The sequence below is a fragment of the Limanda limanda genome, chromosome 5 (genome assembly GCF_963576545.1).
Source record: "Limanda limanda chromosome 5, fLimLim1.1, whole genome shotgun sequence".
NCBI classification, from domain to species: domain Eukaryota; kingdom Metazoa; phylum Chordata; class Actinopteri; order Pleuronectiformes; family Pleuronectidae; genus Limanda; species Limanda limanda.
In genome coordinates, this window is record NC_083640.1 from 28885832 (window position 1) to 28910473 (window position 24642).

At 40.5% G+C, this 24642-nt stretch overlaps 1 protein-coding gene across 1 annotated transcript in view; it reads left to right on the forward strand.

The window, feature by feature from the left end:
- The first annotated feature begins 705 nt into the window (after positions 1 to 705).
- whrnb (whirlin b) overlaps positions 706 to 24642 on the forward strand; it is a 90761-nt gene continuing 66824 nt past the window's right edge. Inside the window, exon 1 of the mRNA XM_061071981.1 lies at positions 706 to 1416. Within this exon, the coding sequence (XP_060927964.1) occupies positions 706 to 1416 (711 nt within the window). The remainder of the gene's footprint in view (positions 1417 to 24642) is intronic.

The window sequence follows — 24642 nt, forward strand, 5'->3', positions numbered from 1 at the left end:
ACACACACACACACACACACACACACACACACACACACACACACACACACACACACACACACACACACACACACACACACACACACACACACACACACACACACACACACACACACACACACACACACCTGCGTCATATCCTACACACAAAGAGTCCGGGAGCTTTCACTCTAGCTCGCTCAGCCAGTTGCGCACCGAGGAGGCTCCGCTGTGGAGACGTGACAGACGCGGGAGTTTTTCTCGTGGGCAGAATACACACATTGCAGGTCACGTGTTGTTGTACGCTAACGGTATATCATTAACAATCATTAAGAGAGTTGTCCACGGAGTTTGACCCGCCGGGTGGATTCCACACAGGACATCATTTGAATCGCTGAGGCTCGTCCCAGTGAAGACAGCGCGGGCACGCTTTTGTTGTTCATGGAATAAAAGACAACGGGACAGAGAGACCAGTGAGTGAACCAGTGCCAGAGAAGAATGCGCGCATCACCTGGGGGACGGGTTGTCTTCGGCTGATGCAGCGTGGGTCACATCCGCGCCCTTAAGCGCACGGATCTCCGGTCACCTGTTGAAGTTTCCCGACGCGCGGTGAGCTGTTGCACGCGTTGCTTTCAAACGGGCGAGCCGACTCGAAAGGGGGCTTCACCAAATGCCCGACCCGTCCTCCGGTCTGTGTGATGCACTGTCCCCTCGTTATGTTGCAGGATGAGCGCTGATCTGGAGCGCGCGTCGCTCAGCACCCCCCTGACCTCGGGGGGCTCCGGCGGCCGTGCGCTCTCGGCGAACGTCCGGCGGCTCCACAACTCTCTGAACCTGCTGCTCAGCGACGTGGAGCGGGAGCACTTCATCCACTGCCTCAATGTGTACCACGCCAAGCGCAACGTCTTCGACCTGGTCCAAACTCTCAAAGTGATTCTCAGCACGCCCGGCAAACGACAGCTGCTGCCCATGCTGCGCCTCGTCATCCCGCGGTCCGACCAGCTGCTGTTCGACCAGTACACGTCCGAGGGTCTCTACCTGAAGACCGACCTGCTGCCCAGCAACGGCAGCGTGGAGAGCTTCGGAGACGAGGGTGACTCAGCTCTGCAAAACTATGTCACTTCCATCCAGGAGCAGCCGGTCCCCTCGGGCTGCCCGGACGGGTTCAGCGCCGCGGCGGAGCTGTCGGCCTCCATGGCACCGCAGTTCCTCGAGGGCGTCTTTGGAGATGTGCGCCAAGTGACCCTGACGCGCTCCCGGAGCCACGAGGGTCTGGGCTTTAGCATCCGCGGGGGGTCGGAGCACGGCGTGGGGATCTACGTGTCCCTCGTGGAACCCGGCTCCTCGGCCGAGAGAGAAGGACTGAGGATCGGGGACCAGATCGTGACGGTGAACGACATGATGTTCAGCAATGTCTCTCACATCGACGCGGTGAAGGTAGGGCTTCATATGTGAGCGTGAGTGAGTTGTTGCTGTAATCTTATAGTTTTTTTTTCCTAAAAAGGCCACACGATATAATCTCCATGAGAGGAAGAATCTGGTCAGAGTGCGTGAGCCTGTTAGATTTTACGCATGCGTTCCGGATGTAAACACTGTAGGCTTCAGGCACGGAGAACGTTACTACAAAGGAAATGTAGTGCTGCCCTACAAACAGCGCTGCTTTCTCCCACTGCAAACGCCTCTAGTCCAGCTCGTTCCCTTTTATTCATTCTTCTACACCACTTGGCCATGGCGTAATGCTCTGTGACTGCTGGCGCCATGAACCAAGATGAACCCTTATGTTCACTATGTTGCTTTTTCTTACAACCAAAACTCCAAATGTTGTTTCCCCTTTTCATGCCTAAAACTCAGGAGTCCTTGTGAGATTTACATTCTACTTTTCATTATTCTTCAATTAATCAATTGAGCGTTAATGTAGTTGCTCTGTCTAAAAAAGTTCACAGTGAAAATAATGCTTGTTAGTTTTCTCCAGCCCCAGGTGACCACTTCTGATGTGCTGTTGCTTTGCCAACAGGCCAAAAGCCAAAGTTATATAATATATATCCTCACATCTGTGAAGCTGGAACCAGCAAAGGCTTTGAGCTTTTTTCCCAAATGACTACAGCAATTAATTGTTTGTCAAAACTTTGAATTTTCTTTGCCTGGCTAGTTTAAGACATTGTTGCTATGATACTAATCAACACTCATATTGTACAATGAGATCAATTCTAAAGGAGCAACATGGGGACTTTCCAGCTGCTGAGGAAACTTGAATGAACAGACAACCTGCAAGATAAAGGTTATATTAAAGTCAGTAGCCTTTTCCACATTCTGTACTGGAAGTGCAGTATTACATGTGAGGGGGTCTTACATACAATTAAAGGGTCAGTTGAACCAAGTTGAGTGCGCAATAATTTCACATATAGTTTTGATTGGTCCGCAAGTTATATCTTCTCTCGCACTGGCCTCTTACCTCTGCCTCCACCCGGGTTGATAGAATTCCATTTATGCTGCATATAGCATTGAAAAATGGCATTTAATTACAGCAAATAGTCTTTCAACAGACAATGTCCCAGTAACTGTGATTACTTGTGAGAAAACTTTTAAATACAGACAAAGCCTCGGTATAAAGTACACGTCTCAACGCATAGGCATATCGAATAGATTGAGAGATGTTTTTTTCCATGGGGACGCACTAGCCCCAGACTCCATACAGTTTTCATGTCAACACGATCAGATCCTGTAGTGCGTCAGATTTTTGCTGTGACAGTAAAAGGGTTTGGTCTCTTGGTCATAATGTCTTAGGCCTGAGGTTAATTTAAAGGGATAGGCCACTGAAAAAGGAAAATTCACTTATTATCTAACCACTATGCTAGTGGGTGAAGTGTTTGAGTCCACAAAACACTTTTGAAGTTTCAGGGGTAAACAGTGTTCAATACAATTGAGGTAAATGGTGATACAACGTTTGAAAACAACAGGAAAATCAACAAAACATGCTGCCATACTGCCTGTTTGGTGTTATCCAAGTGTCCAGAAGCCCTGACATTCAAATTCGAATCGAACAACACAATTTATAACATGTTTTAGCCAAAAATTCCACGTCGAAAGTGGCGCTGCCCTTGTGTGAGAGCTGGTGTGCAGTGTGTTGCGGTGTTTTGACAGTGTGTGCATGCAAATGTGATCGTGGCTCCGAGGAGGATATCAGAGGACATTTAGGCTAAAAACATGGTGTAAATGACGCCTTTTCGAGTTGAATTTGAATGTTGGGGCTTACGTATATACAGGACCATATGGAGGCATTTTTTTTCTGTTGTTTTTTACGATTGAAAAATGTATCACCAGTTACACTATGGGATTTGGCTGCAACACTGTTTACCCCTGAAACTCCAAATGTGTTTTGTGGACTCCAACACTTCACCCACGCTTCCATTGGCAAATAACAGGTGTGAAAGGCACCTCAGCCATTTCCTGGACCAATGCACCAAAATGTAGTCAGACCAAAAGAGGTGGTTTTGGACCAGATTAAACTGAACCATGGTTTGGCTCGTTTGCAGTGAGAAACCCCCCTTTTTTTTTAGTTGGACCAATAGCAGGAAGTTGAGACAGCACCTGTCAAAATAGAAGAGGAAAAAGAAGAAGAAGCAGCCCACAGGTTTACTTGTTTGGACAAATCTTTGCGTCCGAAGATATGATGTTTAAACAACAAGGACATTAATTTTGCTGGTAGTAATAACCAGTGGTATTACATAGGCAACAATACAACAAAGTGAAGTGGCTCATTCATTTACTCCATTCAATTGGAAAGAGTAGTTTCTATGTAATACAATTATTAAATATAATTAATATATAGGAAATGTATTTTAAAAAAGTCAGTGAATACAGTAGAAAAACTTATGACACACCAACATCTGACGCATGTCTTTCTTTAAACCAATTGTTTCTGGTTTTGATATAAATTATGCCAAATTGGATGTGAAGTTAGTTCATGTTCTCATTGGAAAATTAATGTTTTGAAAGCACTATCACTGTGTTCTTGACAGATGAGAGCGGGTCACCCACTAACTAGAAGCCTGTTTGATCCCGGTTTACCCCATTCTGGTCCTGAAGTGTCCTTGGGCAAGGCACTGGTACCCCTGATGCCTGTTTTGACTGAGTGTGATTTACAAGTAAAAGAGAAAGTGCTGCACATGCACTGTATAAAAGTGTGTGTGAATGGGTGAATGCAAAACTGTCCTGTAAAACACTGAGTGGTCATTGAAACTAGAAAAGCGAACATTGGCACTCTACAGACAATGACATCCCAAAATGCAATCTCTTGCTTTAATTCTGGCATGAAGAATCTGAGTGTGGACGTTAAATGTGATTTACATTAAGCATTTGACTAAAACCTCTGCTTCACCTCAGATCTGTGTAAAGTGAAGAAATACATTAATACATGAAGCAAACAGAAATGTCATAAGACATCATGATGTATCCTCTAGTTCTGCCATATTTTCAAGGAGAGTTATGCCTAATAGTCACATAACAGTAGCCGATTGAAATGTACATGAATTAACTTTTATTTATTTGGAATCTTTCTGGAAATTTGTTGTGTATTTAAATGTGTAGTACATTTGGATGGAAACCTGGCTAATGTGTAACGCCTTCTACACAACATATTACTTGTGCTTTATCAGGCCAGTGGGAAATAATGTTTATAAAGATCTTACAGAACAGATTAGACAAAGCTCTCAAGAAGCAAAATAAATCTGATCCTCAGTTGTTTAACAATATCCGTGATGATGTTCCTCTTTATTGTCCCAGACATTAATGTTTTATCTGCCGCATGCAGTCTGACTGCAGGACTTTTTTATGACCTTGCAAGCTTTTATCCCTGAGTCAGACTTTAATATACTCCACCTACAGCAATTTCCAAACAGAAACAACACTTTTGCGGAGGCTGTATAGCTCAGGCCTTGGGCAGTGTCTTATTTTGGAGCAAATAAAGAGGCTTTTCACCTGCCTATACAAGAATTTATAGAATTAGTTCAACATGGGGGGGAAGAAAATAGCTTAACAGCTATTTTTATTTGATGATGTTTCACAGCTTATCAGATAAATGGGAACGTCTGGATATTTGTGACCTCTGATCCAGGCCTTAGCTCCAGGTTCAGCACTCTACAGCAGGACACTCAACAGACCTTAGAGATGGGAATTACGACTCTCTGAAGGCTGGACCTTATGTCTCTGGTCCTTTATTAGAGCCACCACTCTCTTTCTTATTGGCTGAAGACTGAATTTAAACAGATGAAACAGATAAACAGACTGAGTGATGATATTACACCATTGCTGTGATTTTGTTGCCAAAAAAGAAGACCAATCAGCAGCGCAGTGTCAGTGTATGACCTCTAATTACTGAAGCCACGAATCAACATTTTTACATTTCTGTTTGATTTTGAGTTAAAAACACTTGAATCAATATGATAATTACTGAGCTTGATGTTACATTTTTTAATTTACAATGACAGACAAAACCCTTTCTTATTTGTGGATTCAACAACATGATAATTCTTTAGTTATTCCCTAATTCCCCTTGCTTCGAGTCTTAATGCTAAGATGGGTCCACTCTGCCCTGTCTATAGCTCCTACATAACACACAGACATGTATAAATGTCCATGTCACACTTAGAAAGAGAGCACATATTTTATTTCTCCAAATGTGTGAAAATGTGAAAACGACAACATGATTTAGGGTGATGTTAAACCCTTTCTTTTTTCGTTGACAAATGAAAACAATATTGTCGAGTCTTATTGCAAACAAAGAATCTATGTTTACTGCTTATCTATAATTATAGGTCCTCTGGGACGAGTGTGCTGCTGCTTTAATATTCAGATGTAAACACAGTTAATATTTCCAGCTCCTGCTCCTGCTCCAGCTCTCGCCCTGTCTACATCACTGCTCCCACCATGTGCCAAGTGATTCATTACAGCTCTTAATGAAGCTGCTTCCATGTAAGGCCTGCTGCACCAGGGGTCTGCGCTTGTCTGGCACGTGACTTCAAAGGTGTTTACCAGCAGGGTGGTAAAGGCCAGAGAGGTAGCTGCTTACACAGAGGACCTCATTTGTGAAGATAAATGTATTTATTCTAGATTTAGTCAGGCAATTCTGCACTTTATAAATTAATGAGCTGACTTGCCCCTGGACACAGCAAGAACAAGTTGGACTTTATTTAAAGTGGCGTATCAGGATAGCTCAATATTTTGGAAAGTTAAAATTATGAGAGTTATGTTAATTCTCTTGATATTTGTCAACTGGGTCCAGTTAAACATTTTGAGTCAATTTTGAATTTTGGATGAATTCAGTGACAGTGACACAATGTTGGTTTCACAAGGTCCTCTTTCTTTCTATTTGTCACAAGTTTGAAAATACCATGGTGGCCCCTTCTCTTCTGCAATATGTAAAATAGCAAGAAGAAAAATCTTAATCCAAACACATCAATACAATACTCCATTTATTACTGTTTCGTCACATTCAATAAAAATGTTGCACCACTGCAATATTAGAAAGAAAAATGTTCTGGACGTCATGTAAATATTTAATGTGTAACTAAACTGAAGTATTTAACCAAACCAACACTGCAGAGTGTGGGACACATGCAGCTTAACAATTAGACTATGATAGCAGTATATCTGAAGCTATAAGATGGATTGCCATTCAGTATTGTTACATTTCCTGAATATGTTGCTTATTTATTTACTATTTAGTTTTTATCACCCTGAGCAGGGTATTGTTTTCACTCCATCTATGGATGGATTCAAATTTGTTACAACTAATAAGCAACAACATAAAGAAAACAATTAACAAAAACACTGAAAGGTCTGAAACTCGACCAGACCTCAGACTGTTCTGTTACACAACTGTTACACTGAATTAACAGGAAGTTAAGATGGCCCTGTGGGTCAACACGCAACAACGTTTCACAAACACCAGATTTCATTTCATACATAACTGACAGACCTTATCAAAACAGAATGCAAAACGCAGTCACATACACACACAGGCACAGTTGATTTACACTATCCATTTCTATCTCACTAAAAAGGGACGTGAGAGGCGTGAAAGAAGAATCTGACAACACAATACATTTCTGTTTATCATGTCTTATAATGTATTTTTCCTGAAAACAAGCACCAGATGGATTTTCTACCTAATTAGAACATGAAACTGTGACTGAAAATATCCAGTTTATTGGCATTGGCTATATCAGTGTCATGCCTCAGTAACAAAGTGCCTGTTGGGTCGTCTGACTGTTGGGACTGAAATAGATTTCAAATTTCACACATCACAACTGTTGGGCATCAAATGGACCTGTGGACCATCTACCTGAACCTGCTGTGTGAAACAAGTATTTAATAAAGAGAGACATGATCTGAAACGGGCTCGGGGAGAACTTGACCTGACTCAGGTCAACACTGGCAGTTGTAATATTTACTACAAACTCATGCATGCAAAGTCAGATAAAGTAGTTCCAAAGATAATTTGTTAAAATGCTCAAAAGACTTGTTTATTAAATTATAAATTACTTTTCCTGCAACAATAACACATTCTGTTGTGTCACTGCAGGTGATAATGGTGCTGCAGATTAACAGAAAATCATGATATTCTTCCTAATATAGTATCTGTCAATCAAATTCCAATAGTACAATTTGTAATTTAACCTCATCCATTTCTTATAGTGGTCTCTAATGTTGGATCAATTTTCCTGTTATTTGGTTTATTTACCTGGTTTATTTACTTAGTTTATTTACCTGGTTTGTTTGAAGCAAAACACTCTAAAAGCACAAACAGACCCATGTCTGCTTGAGGTCTTCAATTTGTTTGAGGTCTTTAGTCTATTGTCTACTGGAAACTAATCTTTTTCCATGGCCAGAATGGTCAGAGATTTGTCTACGCTCCTGCTTGCCTCACACATGCCCTTTCTTCTTCTTCTACCCTGCTCATCTCTTCGTCCGCTCCATTTCTTCTTTATCACTCTAACCAGCCTTCTCACTTCCCTTGCCGAAAGTTGTTGTTGTGTATTCCTTTTAGAAACTCTGACAGAATATTAACCCTGGAGACTGCACAGAGGAATGTGCTTCAACAAAATCCATCCTCACTGCTTCACATTTAAAATGGGAGTAGATATTCATGGGACATTCGGTGATGTTTGCTCTGCAGAGAGAGCATCGATCTGTGTCTATTTATATGTGTGAAATTAGGATTCTGGGAGCTGAGGCCCACTGTGTCCCCCACTGAAGCTCAGCAGCAAATAATAAATAAAATAAAAAAAGTCGGGAGAAGCACTGGGGTGGTTTACAAAGAGACATTGAGAATTCAATCAATTAAAGTAGGTTGCTTGTTTAGGAAATCAGTCTGAATGGACTGAGAGGATTAGTGTTGTCTAAAGTTGGCATTTTGTTCACATATTTTAAATTAAAGTTATATCTGTTAATGTAGACTTTGCAGATTTTATCAAGTTTTCACTTTGTTACACCACTGTTAACACAACCAGTGTTGGAAACCCTCAGAATAGAGGCCAGGCCAGCAAACCAGGCACAACACATTTTCTGCTTCATAATAATCATTTTGTTAATCAAGTGTTTAGTTCTACATGATATAAAACGGTATGTGGGAAAATTATGTAAAACAAACAAACAAACAAACAAACACACAAACAATACTGCTTTGTGTGAATTCAGTTTTTCTGCCTGGTATTCATCTTGATTTATTTTCTTTCTGATCCACTGCTTGTAGGAGTGCACATATAGTTGCTGCACTTGTAGCTTACTGGCTTACTTACCTCACAGAGCGTCATCCACAATGTCTGATTATGAAACTTACATAATGTGGACAAGTGCATTGTAACCGTTTTACACTTAGTCTAAAGCTTAGGCTGCTGATTTGTATCAACTGAAATGAAACACACATCTGCTCTATAGATGTCATTTGTTCTCCACAAAAAAAAAAGAAAGCATCATAAACCATAAGGGTGACATTTTTATTTAACATTTATTGGTTTAATGATTGCAGATTCTGAAATCTTTCAATAAAATAATTCAGACAGGCTGTCTGTGTAAGTACACAGATAACACATTTCCACCCAGTCAGCAGCCGTTGCCCAACACAAGATGCACAGACAGCAAACAACAACCCACTTTAGCTTCCCTGCTTGAGTCAGCTTCTTATCTTACCTACTAACGTACACATATCTTGTCCTGCGCTTTATTTTGTTGAACGAGCTGCCAAACAGTCACTGGGGAGAGTTTAATATACATAATATAATATAAGTGCTGCTGCAGCACATTAGATAACCTATTCATATATTTTTATAGCACTTCTGTCCATTAGACACTGGTGCTGCCCTCACTCACTCTACAGAATCCCTGCCAAGAGGTTTATGGATATTGTCCGTTATCCCTGATATGATAATAATGCTGCTGAAATTCAATGAAAAACAACCATCTTATTTGGCTGAGACAAAAAGGATCCATCAATTATCGACATCATTATTCTTTTGTTGATGTACGACAGCTTGATACCGCACCAAGCTGTCGTCACGAAATAGTTCAATTTCACAACATTTTCTTCTTTTATGATTGCCCGCCTGTTAACTTTACCTACATATAGTGCTTACACTGTACCAATATCATGAGCTTCTCTTTACCTTACCAACAGATTTAGTAAATGTTCCAACTTATAAATATCGAAAAGCAATAAAAATACTAGTTGAACCCAGATGTAATGGCTAGAATGTTTCATTGTTAAAACACAGTGTTTTTGATGAACTATGAAAAAAGGGGTAGGACTCAATTAGAATTCACTTCTTTTTTCTTCTTCTAGGACATGATTTATACATTTTTTTTACATTTGTTGATAAAGATCACTTATCTGCTCTGCCTTTTTCTCACTTTGTTATATAGATTTTTTAAAATAATAATGAAACTTTAACCTTGTTCTATTTCATGACCAACTCTGCAATTATGCAATGAAAATGCTCTGTAATGTTTAAAAAGTCCAATTGCTGGAGCGACTGTGTATAGTATCATAATAACACTGCACAGATACTGTACTCTAAATAATACAGAGACAAATGTTATGTTAAGCTGCCTTTATCAAGTGCATTTCACTTGGGCAGTCTGCAGGGACTATTTCCTCCGATGATCCTTTGACCACACCACTCTTCCTCGACAGCCCAGGCGAGGTCCCGTGAGATGTGTTGTCATTTTGAATAAAAGCTTGTCAGTGAAGCACTGCTCTGGCACAGGTACAATACAACAGAACATCAATGTTAAATGGCCGTTGAAACGTCACGCTAATACTGTTGTGAAAATCAGCATGCCTGGCAGACTTAAAGTGGTACAGATGTTTGTGGGATTTCATGCCAGCCATCTCCTTGAAGCTGATCCTTGAGACGTAGAGATGCACTGGGCGTTTGGCAAGAAATACTGGTGGGAAGGGGAACATGGGATTTACTGCTTTTAATGAATTAACTGGCATTCACTTCCGTTTTAATAAAAGACCCCTGACTACATGAGCATAACAGAAAAAGCCAAGGATATAACGTCATCTGAAATTAATTTATTTTTACCCTGTGCACCAGCGTATGGATGAAAGCAGGGTATTGTTTTCGCCCCTGTGTGTGACGTATGTGTGTGCGTGTTTTCAGAGGAACACAACAATGCATTGATGGATTTTCACTAAATCTCCAGATGAGTAACAGTTGGAGCTACTTGGTTAAAGCTCAAGTTCAACAATAATATGATCAGAAAAACATATTTTCTGTGATGTACTGCAAATAATAGAAGACAATATAGAAATATTGATCAGAAAATTATATACTATCATTTATGTAATTCAGAATTATGTCATTGAATTTAGAAAACCACAATCAAAAATGCATTTATCAGTTATATTTCTGCATCCTGTAGGACTATAGACATGACCTAAAGCTCATATAGATCAAATACTTATTCTGATCATAGGATTTTTGTCATCCTGATGTCAGTATGAAGTTGGCAAATGTCTCAATCTACAGTGTATTTAGATCATCTGTCATCATCATAAAAGAGGTCATGATGAATTTATTATGATATTACAACATTAGATTATCAAAAAGTTAGCATTGCCTGATTGGGGTATAACGCACAAGCAGGATATATCACCCATCTGATACTTTTCATTGAGAACTTTTTCACTTGTTACCCTATGTGTTGTGAATTAGGTATTTGGGCAAAAATATATCCAAGCCGTATATTGGTTGTGTGGTTTAAGGGATGGCCCTAACCCTTACCCTATATTTGGCTTTAACTGTCTAGAATCAAGCGTATTTGAATTTGATATTTCAGAGCAGTGCTGTATGTGTAACTCTGACCACTGTTTTATTTTATTTTTAAACAATGACTGTTTCATTCTCAATGTGTGTGGGGAAAAGAAAGGGATTACGTAATCACAACCAAATAACTCCATCAAGCACATTAGTTCTTCAACAAGCCCCCCCCCCTCTCTGTTTCAGCTTGGTACGTGGTGATTCGAGCTGCGAGAAGTATTTAAATAGGTGAGGTTATCTTTTGCTGTCAACTTGATAGAGCCAACGTGACATGACTGCTTGTTGGTAGGACAAACCTCGCTGGCTGCTCGGCTCCCGTGGCTGCTTTTCCCTGTCAAAACTTCACTGCTGGATGCTGCTGTTGTCAAGTGTCCTTCAACGCAGCTCTCCATTTTTCAAAGCACATATTCTAGGTAACAGGCGTCAGTGTGTGGGAGAAGCAAATGGGAATCGGCTCCCTGATGTGGAGGAGCAGCCTGACACGTAGCTACAGTGAAGCAGAGAGCAGAACAGCTGTCACAATATTGTGTGTGTGTGTGTGTGTGTGTGTGTGAATGTGTGATAGAGAGATTAAGAGACAGACTTTAGATGTGTGGATGTGAATACAAGTTTGTGTTTGTCCAATAAATGTTTGTTTACATGCATTTGCATATGCATGTGTTCATGAATGTGTTGTGTTTACACAAGCACAGTAAATACTACATGTGTTATTTTTGTCTGTGGGTGGGTGTTATTTTTTTAACATTTCTTTTAATTTAGTCTTACATTTTGTGTCTTTGTTAGTTTTTAGAATTTCAACAATCATACAATTGTAATAACCACACCCAGGTGTTCCTTGACTAAATGTCTGTACATTTTACTCTCTTCTTTGCCGAAAATATTTGCTCAAGGACTCTGGGGAAGAAGTCAAATCAGTAACATGTATTAATATGACATTAATGTGATAAAGAGGGAGAAGAGGAAAGAGAAGCTCTGTGTGTCATATGTCCCCCGAAAGTCTAGAACCTATAGAAGCATAACTAAGAGCAGGTCAAAGACAAGCCTTGAACAGCTCTAACTGTAAGCTTTATCGTAAAGGAAGGTTTTAAGCCTACTCTTAAACGTACAGAGGGTTTCTGCTTCCTGAACTGAAAGTGGGAGATGATTCCACAGGAGAGGAACTTGATAGCTGAAAGTTCTGGATCCTACTTTACTTTTAGAGACTTTAGGGATGACAAGTATACTAAGTGCAGTGCTCTGTACTGGGTTGATGTGGTACTATGAGCTCTTTAAGGTATGATGGTGCCATAATATTAAGGGCCTTGTAGGTGAGGATTCGAAATTCAACAGGAGCTCAGTGTAGTGAAGCCAATACGGGAGAAGTTTGATCTCTTTCCTTGGTTCTTGTTAGTTCATTTTGGACGAGCTGCAGAGTCTTGAAAGACTCACTGCTGGAGCATGATAATAGGGAATTACAATAATCAAGTCCAGAGGTAATGACAATCACTTTACTGTCAAATGACGTTGGTGCTGTCTCATCATCGTCTTATCTTAGTCAGGAAAAAAAGGTCGTTGACACATTAACTTTTAATTAAGATTATTATCACTGCTGTGGGGTAGAATTCGTTTTTGCCTGAAACAGTCAGATGCATCCACTCACGCTGAAGTCACTCACTTTCAGTCCACATGGAATGCATTTTCATACACCTAGTAGTCCATCATAATTGTTGTGTTTTGTGTACACACATACATCTTCGTCCTAAAGATAGAGAGACAGAGGCAGTGTTACTGTGCCATGTAAACACCTCTTTAGGCTGTTTCCACGGACCAATGGAGTGCCAGGCTCCTCTGAAGTCTCTGTTCTCAGGTTCAGATCTGTAAGGGTGGAGTCTGATGGAGTCTGATGTTGTTGCTGATTGATGGTTGATTACAAGTATAGCAACACTGCTACAAGTGCAGTATTCACACAGCACGACATACACTGCGTTCCACATTATTATGCAGATTACACTTTGCTCAGATTTTCCTAAATAGTAATGCACAGCCAGTCAGTATATTTTTCAATTCATCAACTGTTAGAGTATAATTCAAATTTTATTGAACAAACCTCCCAATGAAAACAGTATTTTTTTCAAAAATAAAAAACTCAAAATGCAGTGTTCCAAATTATTATGCAGAGTCTCTGAGTTTCTGAGTTTCAAGATATTTTATAGGTTGTAAAGAACTAAAAATTGTCATTTGTTGAATTTGCAGCATTAAGAGGTCATATTTACTGAAATCAAAAAAAGGTTTTAATCAAAAACATCTTAACAGGTCAAGTTACATGTCAACATAGGACCCCTTCTTTGATATCACCTTCACAATTCTTGCATCCATTGAACTTGTGAGTTTTTTGATAGTTTCTGCTTTAATGTCTTTGCAGGATGCCATAATAGCCTCCCAGAGCACCTGCTTGGATGTGAACTGCCTTCCACCCACATAGATATTTTGCTTGATGATGCTCCAAAGGTTCTCAATAGGGTAAAGGTCAGGGGAAGATGGGGGCCACACCATGAGTTTCTCTCCTTTTATGCCCATAGCAGCCAATGCCCCAGAGGTATTCTTTGCAGCATGAGATGGTGCATTGTCATGCATGAATATGATTTTGCTTTGGAAGGCACGGTTCTTATTTTTGTACCACGGAAGAAAGTGGTCAGTCAGAAACTCTACGTACTTTGCCGGGGTCATTTTCACACCGTCAGGGACCCTGAAGGGGCCTGCCAGCTCTCTCCCCATGATTCCGGCCCAAAACATGACTCCGCCACCTCCTTGTTGACGTCTCAGCCTTGTTGGGACATGGTGGCCATTCACCAACCATCCTCTACTCCATCCATCAGGACCATCAAGGGTGGCACGGCACTCATTCGTAAACAAAACAGTTTGGAACTTAGTCTTTATGTAGTCCTGAGCCCACTGCAACCTTTTTTGCTTGTGAGCTTGGTTTAGAGGAACGAATAACAGGTTTAAGGACACTTGCAAACCTCTTGAGCATCCTTCATCTTGAAGTTTGCAAGACTCCAGAGGCACCAGCGGCTTCAAACACCTGTTTGCTGCTATTCAATGGCATTTTAGTGGCTGCCCTCCTAACCCTACGCATTTGTTTGGCAGAAATCTTCCTTATTTTGCCTTTGTCTGAACGAACCCGCTTGTGCTGTGAATCAGTGACAAATTTCTTCACCGTCCGATGATCATGCGCAATTCTTTTGGAAATATCCAATGTTGTGATACCTTGACCAAGGAATTGCACTATTTGCTGCTTTTCAGCAGCAGAGAGATCCTTTTTCTTCCCTATTTTGCCTGAAACATGTAGCTTGCTTAATAATGTGGACCATCCTTCTTAAGTAGTTTTCCTTTGATTGGGCTCACCTGGCAAACTAATTATCACAGGTGTCTGAGATTGATTTCAATCATCCAAATAGCCCTGAGACACAATACCATCCATGAGTTTAATTCAAAAACTAAAAAATGAATGTTTTTGACCCTTATATCCAATTTGCATAATAATGTGGAACGCGGTGTATTAGGGAAAAGGGAGGATATGTTTTGTGATGTTTATGTAATGTAGTGGCAAGAAAAGTCCAACCCGAGAGCATAAGTGAATAAGAAATAAAGAATTAAGCAGTGATCCAGAGAGAAAGCTATGGATTTAGTTTTTTTTAATATAAATAGTAAATATTAGGAATATCTGACCTTACCTCACCCTGCACGTCACTTTCATATGTTCAGTGATTTGTCTTATTTAGATAATCTGTTTGGTTCACCGGATGCAAACGGGCATACAAGGAAACTATATTGTTGGATGTAAAAATGTTACAGAAGATGCACAAATTCATCTTCACCTCCAATCAGCAGTAACTTATCATAAATTATTTAATAAAATTGAAATAACAGCGAAATGATACTTTTGTTCCAGCTCTTGCTCATGCTTCAGTGGTAATCACATAGCTGCTAAATGTAGCTGGAGGTAAGTGCAAGCAGCCAGCAGAAAGGGAGAGAGAGAGAGAGAGGGAAATCCGGTGCAGTAACTGTGACAAATGAACAAGTAAAGGAAAGCAGCAGGCACAGGAGATTTGAGGTGACAGTCAATTTAACTCAATGTACTTCTCCCCCAACACACACACACACACACACACACACACACACACACACACACACACACACACACACACACACACACACACACACACACACACACACACACACACACACACACACACACACACACACACACACACACACACACACACACACACACACATACACACAAACAAACACAAACAAGCATACAAACAAACTCAGCAGAAAAACAAAATTACTATGGCTTCAGAGCTCTCTGGAAGGTATGAAGTCCTATATACGTATATAGCTAATGGTGCTTTGTCACACACCCACACACACACACACTCTATTTACCACTGTACTGTATGTGAAAGTCAATACACAACTTTACTGTTTGCTTCTCTCTGTGCTACTGTACAATAGATGTTCTGCTTCCCGACACCAGTCACTGTTTGTAGAGATGAATCTCACATACTGCCATCATTTGAAGTCAGTCCAGTAGGGAGTAGTGGAGCCCCCAGTAGTGGAGCCGCTGTCATATCACAATCTGTCACACTACATTTTTATAGCATCAATAACTAATTTAAAACGGACTTATCAATCAATTATTCAATCAATAAATTTTTTTTGTAGACCATATTCACAAATCAAAATTTATCTGTAACACTTGGACAACCTACCAAACAAAACCTCCATCTGCTAACATGGGGAGGTCAGGTTTCGTCAGAAAGGGTCCTGGAAGAAAATCTGTTGGAAATAAATGTGTAACAGCCGATACATACTTATCATTATATAGGATCACTGGCAGTGACTTTAGCATAAGCTGCTCTGAGGGTGAAGCAGCAGTACACTCACAGTGAAGGGCCCTCAAAGTGGCTCCTGTAGACTAGGTGTCTAGCGCCAATGTCTGCATTGGCTTCTTGTCCCGGACATCACCTCTCCTATAATGTAAAAATAAACCCATCTACCACCTCCGTCATAGCAACAATTCCCTCCCTTCCTCTCGTCTTCCACCTACCCATCCGGCTCCACGCAAAACCCACTGAGAGCTCCTCTTCCACCCACTCCATCCTGGCTCGAGCACCTTGGGGAAGCAAATATAGCCCAAATCGTGCTCGAGTGTCGCTGCTTTCTGAGGGTTACAGGGCTGACCTTTTCCTCTCTCTATCTCTGAATGGCTCGGAGCCTGCAGAAATGTTGGGCCCAGAATAGAAAGCAGCTACTTCTGCCTCATCCTCTAATTCACTGTTGTGATACAACACTGAACAAAGTGAATCGACATGCCTGCAGAGACTTCCTTTATAGTGCTGCAATGTCATTTGTTAGTGAAGCTATAGTTGCATACTACCATCACTCTCTTTGGTTTATCTGGGTCACTCTTTTCATCAGCGTCCGTTGAGTAGCCTGATACTTTAATCTCATCAGGGCCATAATTTGGGAGAGGAGACATAGACTGTTGGGTGTGCTGTCAAACATTTTTTTTAGGCTACGCACAAAGTATGTGCTGTTGTTATAAATCAACTGTCGTCTACCATGACAGACTTTGTATGCCACCTCCAAATCTAGGCATAACACAAGAGACTGGTGTTCTGATTCAGAACCCCATCTTTGGCTAGGTTTATAAAGGCTCTTTGGTCAAGGGGGTTTGGGTTAAAGGTAAATAAACACTGTGTGTGCAAAGTATCTGTGAACTTTCTGTTATAGATCAGAGCACAGCCTTTTCTAACCATGACCAGAAAAGCAATTAACTAATAAAACCGTAGCCAAGAAGAAGAAGACATGGAAACAAGTTGCCTCCTTGAGTATTTTATTGATTATATTCTAGAGACTGTTCTAAACCTGCATGTATGGAATGGGCTGTTTGCTTAGTCTGTGGTGATGCTCGTTGTAGCTTTCTTTCTGAAACTGTTAAACTGACCTGCAGCAATTGAGCAAATAAAGACCTGCTGCTGGACTCCAGCAGATCCTGCTGAAGCACAAAGAGCTGATCACCTGATTGTTTCAGGTTCAGTGAAACTCGGCCCTGTTTGCAGAATCCTGACCTGTAGAATTGCCTTTGTTGCGAACACACCCATTGTCGTGGTTGACAACGTCACTCACGTCTCAACTGACTCCCAGCTGCTGGTCACCTGTTTATTGACATTGAACATATTGCAATTTCCAAAGTTCCTAAAATGTTATGCTGCACTCCCTTTGGCCCTTAACAATACTCATGCCAAATGTGAAGCTGATAAGAAGAGCAGTTTGGGAGATATGCGTTCCACATATTGGAAGCCACCAATAAACCGAACATAAGAAGAAGAGGAGTGACAACATCTTCATGTTTGACTTCCTGGCTGTAATCTCAACAATGCTCCACAATTGCTCTGACCTCAGACAAACCCTTTTTCTCATAGCAATGGCAGCAGAGGCCCATATATTCTAATATTCAAGTGTATAATTGAGGACATCATTAAAAGAAAGTTTCAAATTGGAGATTCCAGTGTGATGAAATATTTTCAAAACGAGTGGTTACTCTGAATGTTGGTTAGGAGCTGGGTACAGATGTGACAAACTAGTCCAGAGAAAACAGATGTGGGAGGGGAGGGTTGTGCATGTGCAGGAGGTCGTACTATAGGCTGTTAGGATTTGACCGTATTATCCGTCCATGTGCTTCATCAGAGCTACTTGTCCAATGATTGAATCCGTAACAGTCCTCTCCTGTACCACAGTGGAATTGGGCAGGCTGTCAGGCTACAACCATTTCTAAAAATGTCCAACATCTTGCTGTGTGCAGAGTTAAGTGAGTGACAAGAGTTTAAACTTCCCTTTCAGGCTCCAATTCCGATGCCTCACACGACTTCTTCTGTCACCTTTGTGTGAACAAATGAGTGCAGCTCTGTGAATGCTTTCAAGGAGGCATAGTCTAAGAATGTGCGCTAACTCCATACTTAACAACACCATGTCTCTTCACTTTCTGTGATGGCTGCAACGTGCCTTCCCATTTGGCTGTTTAGAAAACATAAAGCATTTAATTCATGATGTGGTTGGATAACAACAATTCCCAATTTGAAGGCAGACTGTGATTTTTTTCTTTTAAATGTTTTAAATTTTATTATTTCAGCCAGGGTCTTTTTCTGCGGAGTTCCGTTGATCTTTCCCTGTGTCTTAGTGGGTTTTCTCGAGTCACTCCGGTTTCCTCCCACAGTCCAAAGACTTGTGGCACTGGGGTTACCTTTATCTCTGAATTGACCATATCTGTGATATGTTGGCGACCTGCCCAGGGTGCACCCCATCAACCACAGTCAGTTTGGACCAGCTCTAACTCTGACCCTCAAGAGGATATACAGTATAGATAATGGATAGATGGATGTTCAATTAGACAACCAAAACCTAATCATTGCTTACATTACAAAAACCCATTGTAATTATTCTAAAGAGATAAAAAAAAACAGCTGAGGACAGAATATGTAATTGGTTTAGTGTAAGGTTAATGACTCATTTACATTTCAGTGTTCTAATTTAAGAAGTTTTGTAGGTCCCCCGTGCCTGGAGAAACTGTATGAGTGAACAGAAAGTCACATCTTCTTTACACAGACTGGTTTGGTGATTTTCCTTCTCTGCCAGTGAGCCCATTACTATCCTTGCAGTCACTGTCTTGATGGGCTGCTTAAAAATACCTATGGGATTCCTCTTTATTTGACACCCTGCTCTGAGGCCCTAAAGTCAACTGTTTAACTGTCAATAATGACCTCCACTTAGAGACCGATCACCTGTCACAGCAGTTTCCATTGTCCCTCCTCATACCTCTCCCAAAAGAAACTGAGCTGTCACACCACATAGAGAACTTTTAATCAAAGAGCTGTTGTGTCACTGTAATGGTGACATATCTGGGAGAGCCGCTGGATGAGCATCATCCATCATAGAAGCAGTCCAGGACAGAGACGCAGACCAGACCCAGTTTCCAGCAGTGAGGAGTACTAAAATAGCCTTTGAACAGCACCAAAATATCCTGTATGCTCATGCAAGAAGTTTTGCTGTTTTCGCATAGATGTAATCAAGTAGAAATTAAATTATACTTCTCAAAAATAAGTTTAAAACTTGTCGTTCAAAGATGCAGAAAGGTTCATGTTTAGGAGAGTGTTAATTATGGTCTTTATCAAGTCCATACCTCCTTGTATATACCCACCAAACGTTTTGTAGAGTGAAAAGTTCATTTAAACAGAATCTGTGGTTTATTAGGGTTTTTTAATAAGTAGTTATTGCCATCAGTTCCATTCGTGATGGGAATTAACCTGGATGAACTGGTCTTTTTTGGGGGTTCAAAATAAAGGTGAGTGCACCTAAAATATACACTTTTCTTTGTCCAACCTTAGATAAATATAAAATCATATTTTACTTTTAAAACAATGTGAATAAATGTATATTGTATGTCTTTATACTTTATAATTTGATGCAGTTTCTTGCACCAGTATAAAATATGTGGGAAAAAACAATTAAATAAAAATAATAAAATGATACAGCAAAGAAAAATATTGTTAACAAATTGTTAACACAATGGATATTAATATCAATGTCTCACATAACTTAACCACTTGAATGCCAAGTACACCCTATACACAATGTTCCATATTGCAGCCATGCGATCACAAGCACCATTGGAAGGCTTATATGATGTTTTATTAATTTCTTTTAACTGTTTCAAGGCCGTACTCATGAAGTGAACAATTATGAACACACAACATGTCATTGGTTATTTGAAACAGTGTTTGATACTGAAATGTAATTCCAATGTGTGCTTGGTAATATAAACATATTTATGTTTATTTTATATAACTTTAAAAATACAATTACATAAGTATGTCAATTATATAAAATATACATAAATATCTTTAAATTAGCATGCATACATTAGACTTAAGACATAAGACAGCAAACACATAAAGGTCCACAATGTTGAACTATATGCATTGCTATAGATCTATGAAGACAAGTACAGTTATTTTAGCAAAAGGTTTAGAAAATTGGTTTTGATGGATCCAACACCAACCTCCTCTTAGAAAGCAACTGCAAACCAGCACAAGGACCAGCCCTGAACTGGAACCTGGTTCGCGTTGGTGGAAAAGGAATATTGGAGAAACTTCATGCAGATCTGCCAGAAACAGTGTTTTAGCTGCACCACACAATAATTCCTTAATCGTTCCAAGTTTCATAGTCACTATTTCAGGTGCTTTTTCGCTTGTCGTCATAGCATAACAGCTTTTTTATTATCATTCATCGGCCAGTTTACAATTCAGTTTATCGGGGCGAGAACTGCCCGGATCTGTTTAATATGTAGTGGTACTGTTACAGTGTATTTATTTCTGAGTTTTCAAACACTTGGGGAAATGTTGTTGTTTTTGTAAGTCTGTTTCTTAACTTTGGCTCAGCCATATGAAATACAGCCATCCCAAATGTTTCTCTTTCCAAAGTCAAAATGTCTGCAGAGAAGAGAGTCTACAGGCCCCTCCATCTGTCAAGGCAAACCATTAACAAATATATACAGTATATCGGGATAAAACAAAAAGTCCCATTATGAAATGTGAATAATGAAAATAATTTTCTTCAGTTACATTTTGTGGGACTGCAGTATCTTTAGGCTGAAAGTACTAAGCATGCTAATAGTCTATTTAGTGTAGTGGAACCATCTGCTGGGACTGCAGTGCTTCTCCCTGTGGATAGAAGAGGCTGAGGAGCAGAGAGCCCAGTGCACACATTGCAGTAAGAGGCCTGGGAGAGTGAGTGCCAGCAGCTCCTCAGCTGAGTCAGATAACATTCAGGGTCGGGCACACTGCAACATTCATTCACTCACCAGTCTGCCTTCCATGTTTCATCTCGTTTCAGGTCACTTGCCCTTCCTCATGTGTCACCGGTCTGATTGTCTCTGATTGTTTCCACCTGTTCCCTTCACCCTCATGTGCTTATAGTCTGCGTCTCCCCTTTGTCTTGTGCCGAAGTGTTTCGTTCTTGTTCGTGCACCTAAGCCTTATCCACAGTCATTGTCGTTTTTGCCAAAGAGTTTTTGCTACGCCACGTAAGTTGTTTTCTGTTTCCTCCTTGAGAGTGATTTTTCGTTTTGTTAAAGTTTTCCAGTTTAGCTTTGTTTTGTGTTGTTTGTAATCTGTTTTTCTTCCTCCCTTTTGGAGCGATTTATGTTTAGAGAGATTTAGTTAGTTTGTTGAGCCTCCTGATTAGGTGAGCCTTTTCTTTTGTCCCGTTCATTAGTAGTTTGGTTTTCCGCCTTCGGGAGCGCTTTAGATTTCTTGTTCTTGCCATTTGTTTGTCCTCCTTCGGGAGTGATTTATGTTTAAGACCTTTTTCTTTTTCTAGTGTGTTTTGTATTTATAAGGAAGTTCTTTTCCCCCAGTTATTTCTTGCCAGGTATTATATTATATAGATATAGTTAGTGAGATTTTCATAGCCTTCTTGTTTGTCACTCTGCATTGAGGTTCTGAATTCAATAAAGTGTGCTGGTACGTGATATTCTCTGCTTCTGAGTCCTCATTCCAGTCCAGGCCTGACACTCCATATGCAAGAGACAGTCCCTCTGCAGCTAGAGTAGAATTCAATATTTAGAGTTAAAAAGATTCCTTCATTCAGCTTTCACATATTTCACATAAGTCTTTGTAAGTGCAAATTTGTCAAGTCTCCTTTTAAAAGGTCAATCAAATAAAACTCACATCTTTACAGGGAGGATATTTAATATTAAAGCTAATCTTTTCAGGTTGTTTGAAAGCATCTGCTTCATTGTTGGCTCAGAGGACAGGTTCAAACTGAAATGAAACCTGTTTTGTGGGAGAGTGCGATGATATACAGCTTGTATTATTGAGATGTCTGTTATGTTGAAATATACCCTCTCAAAGCGTCAAACTTCAGCCTTGGGTTCAGCCAACATTTAGCAAGCCAATTTATCATGTCCAGGTAGGGGACAGTGCAGGGCAGGTTATTGCGGCTGGAGTGGGGTTAATGAACAGTGCGCCGCCTCCCATGTGACGAGGACAAGGCTGCTAAAAGAGTCAGGTTTAATTAGCTGTGACTGGGTATCGGTGCCTGTTCATCTTCTACTCTGTATCGACTCCTGTCATATTATCACAGTCTGAACATGACACATTCATTTGTGCAGCATGTTTTGGAAGCGATGGAGCTGACAGGCTAAATTATTGTCATTTCTAGTATAAATCTGAAATAAATTGCTGCAGCTGAGGCACGATGCATTTTCGAAGTGTCCAATAGTACAATAGGAAACCTATTGTATGTATTTTCAGCCTTATGGGGGCTATGTAAAAAGCTGTAACTACAGCGTTTACAGAGTTTGGAAAACTCAAAAAATAAAGTACTACATCAGCGAGGGGGGACATTTTTCTTATCATTTCTCATACCAACTTTTATCTCCTATAACATCCTTACTGAACACATATATTAACCTCCCTAATGTGATGGCTGGGACTGCTTCTCTTTGGTGAGCAGTGGCGTAGTAGTGGGGGGAAAAGTGGAACTGACTTCCCAGGGCCCCATAGGGTTTGGGGGCCATTAAAAATCCTGAATGATTAAAAAAATTAAATAATAATACGATTATTAATTACATTTATAAGAACTTAAACTGGCTGAATAAATCGATTTATTGACTGAAGTTTGTATCCAAAAGTAGTGGAGGCTTCCTGAGGTCACCTGTGTTACCCCTACAAAAAGTGGTTTTGTCCTTGCTGCAGGGATCCTTTGTGAACATAATCGGAATCAGTGAGTGACTGACTACTGGAGACGTGGTGTTCAATATGTCAGGAAAGCAAACAAAGTCTGTGAATCAGAAAATAATTAAGGAAATAAAGGAAAGAGAAAGAAAGCAAACAGAGGGCAGGCACTGTGGAAAGATTTCTTTCCACAGAACCCTGAGTCCATTCATCAATAACACAGTTTATTACACCAGGTCACACAGGCTGTTTGTGTGTCACAGATTAGCAGTTGTCTGATGTTCAGGTAGCCGAGGGTTTAATTCTCCTTTGCTGAGAGGTCGTAGTAAAATACAAACTGAACAATGTGGACTCGAACCAGGACGACATGTTCGTTTATTTTTCTACATCTAGTCAAGTCTCGCTCCTCAAAAAGAACAACCACTTCTGTTGTTGACCCTTCACAATAAAGGTCCCATACAGAAACACTGCTTAGAGATGACAGGAAACACAATTTCACTGACCAACCTTTCACAATAAGGCAACTAAATAAAATAGCTTCACACTGGGTGATGATCCTCCACAGTTCTACAGCTGAGATGTCTTTATCCGGAGGATTTAGCTTGAAAATGGCTGTCTTTGTTGTGAAAGAAGAGTAGAAAAGTGTCTATCAAGAGCTCACTCAAATATAAAGCTTTATTTTGCCTTGCAACTGAGCATTTTCTTTTCACACTTAGTGTCCAGGACTCAATAGGAAGTAGGTTTTAGAATGAACCACAGGTTAATTGGTAGCAGCAGGTAAAGTATCAGCACTGCAGCAAAGCGTCATTATACCATTCAGAACACAATAACATAACGATATGCAGATGCAGTAACTAAAAAAGAGACTTGAACAAATGCATCAGTTGCCCTGGTGCATGACAGGATGTTGTTCCCTACAACCCGGCCTCCTGAGATGATATGAGATAGGAACCTGAGATATGCCGTTCATCTTCTGGACAGAAGAGACACGTATGCGCAGCCTCTCAGAACAGTTCACAGCCAGTGTGTCTGGATGTGGTGTGGATCACAAGTGTGACACAGCATCTCTGAATAAGTATGTCTGCTGCTTTTGGCTTTGATAAAGCGGCTCAATAGGAGCAGATTTATGACCCTGACACTGCCGGAGTGACATACTGAGTCACAGTGCAGAGGCTCACACTGAACATCCATCACCACTGTCAGGGAGAGCCATCCATTAACGTCATATCCATATCGTTCAAATCATTGGAAGAAAGGTGAAAGAGAGCGAAGCAGAGGACGAGTTTTAAACTTTTAATACTCTGCCTTGGAAAAGAGATAACATTGTGGTGGACAGGAGGGAAAAAAGTAAGACAGTAATAACGTCATTGTCTAGCGATCCCTGGCGGAAATTGTCTATCATCTTTATTATCCTCCTGTGAAGGCCAAAGGTATTGGCCAGCTGCAGAACAGTGGCCATGGTGCCAGTGGGGACCTGTGTTTGTTCTTTAGGACATTTCAGCAGTCCCAGGTTTAACAATGTGCTCATGTTAAACCTGGGACTGCCAGGAGGACTG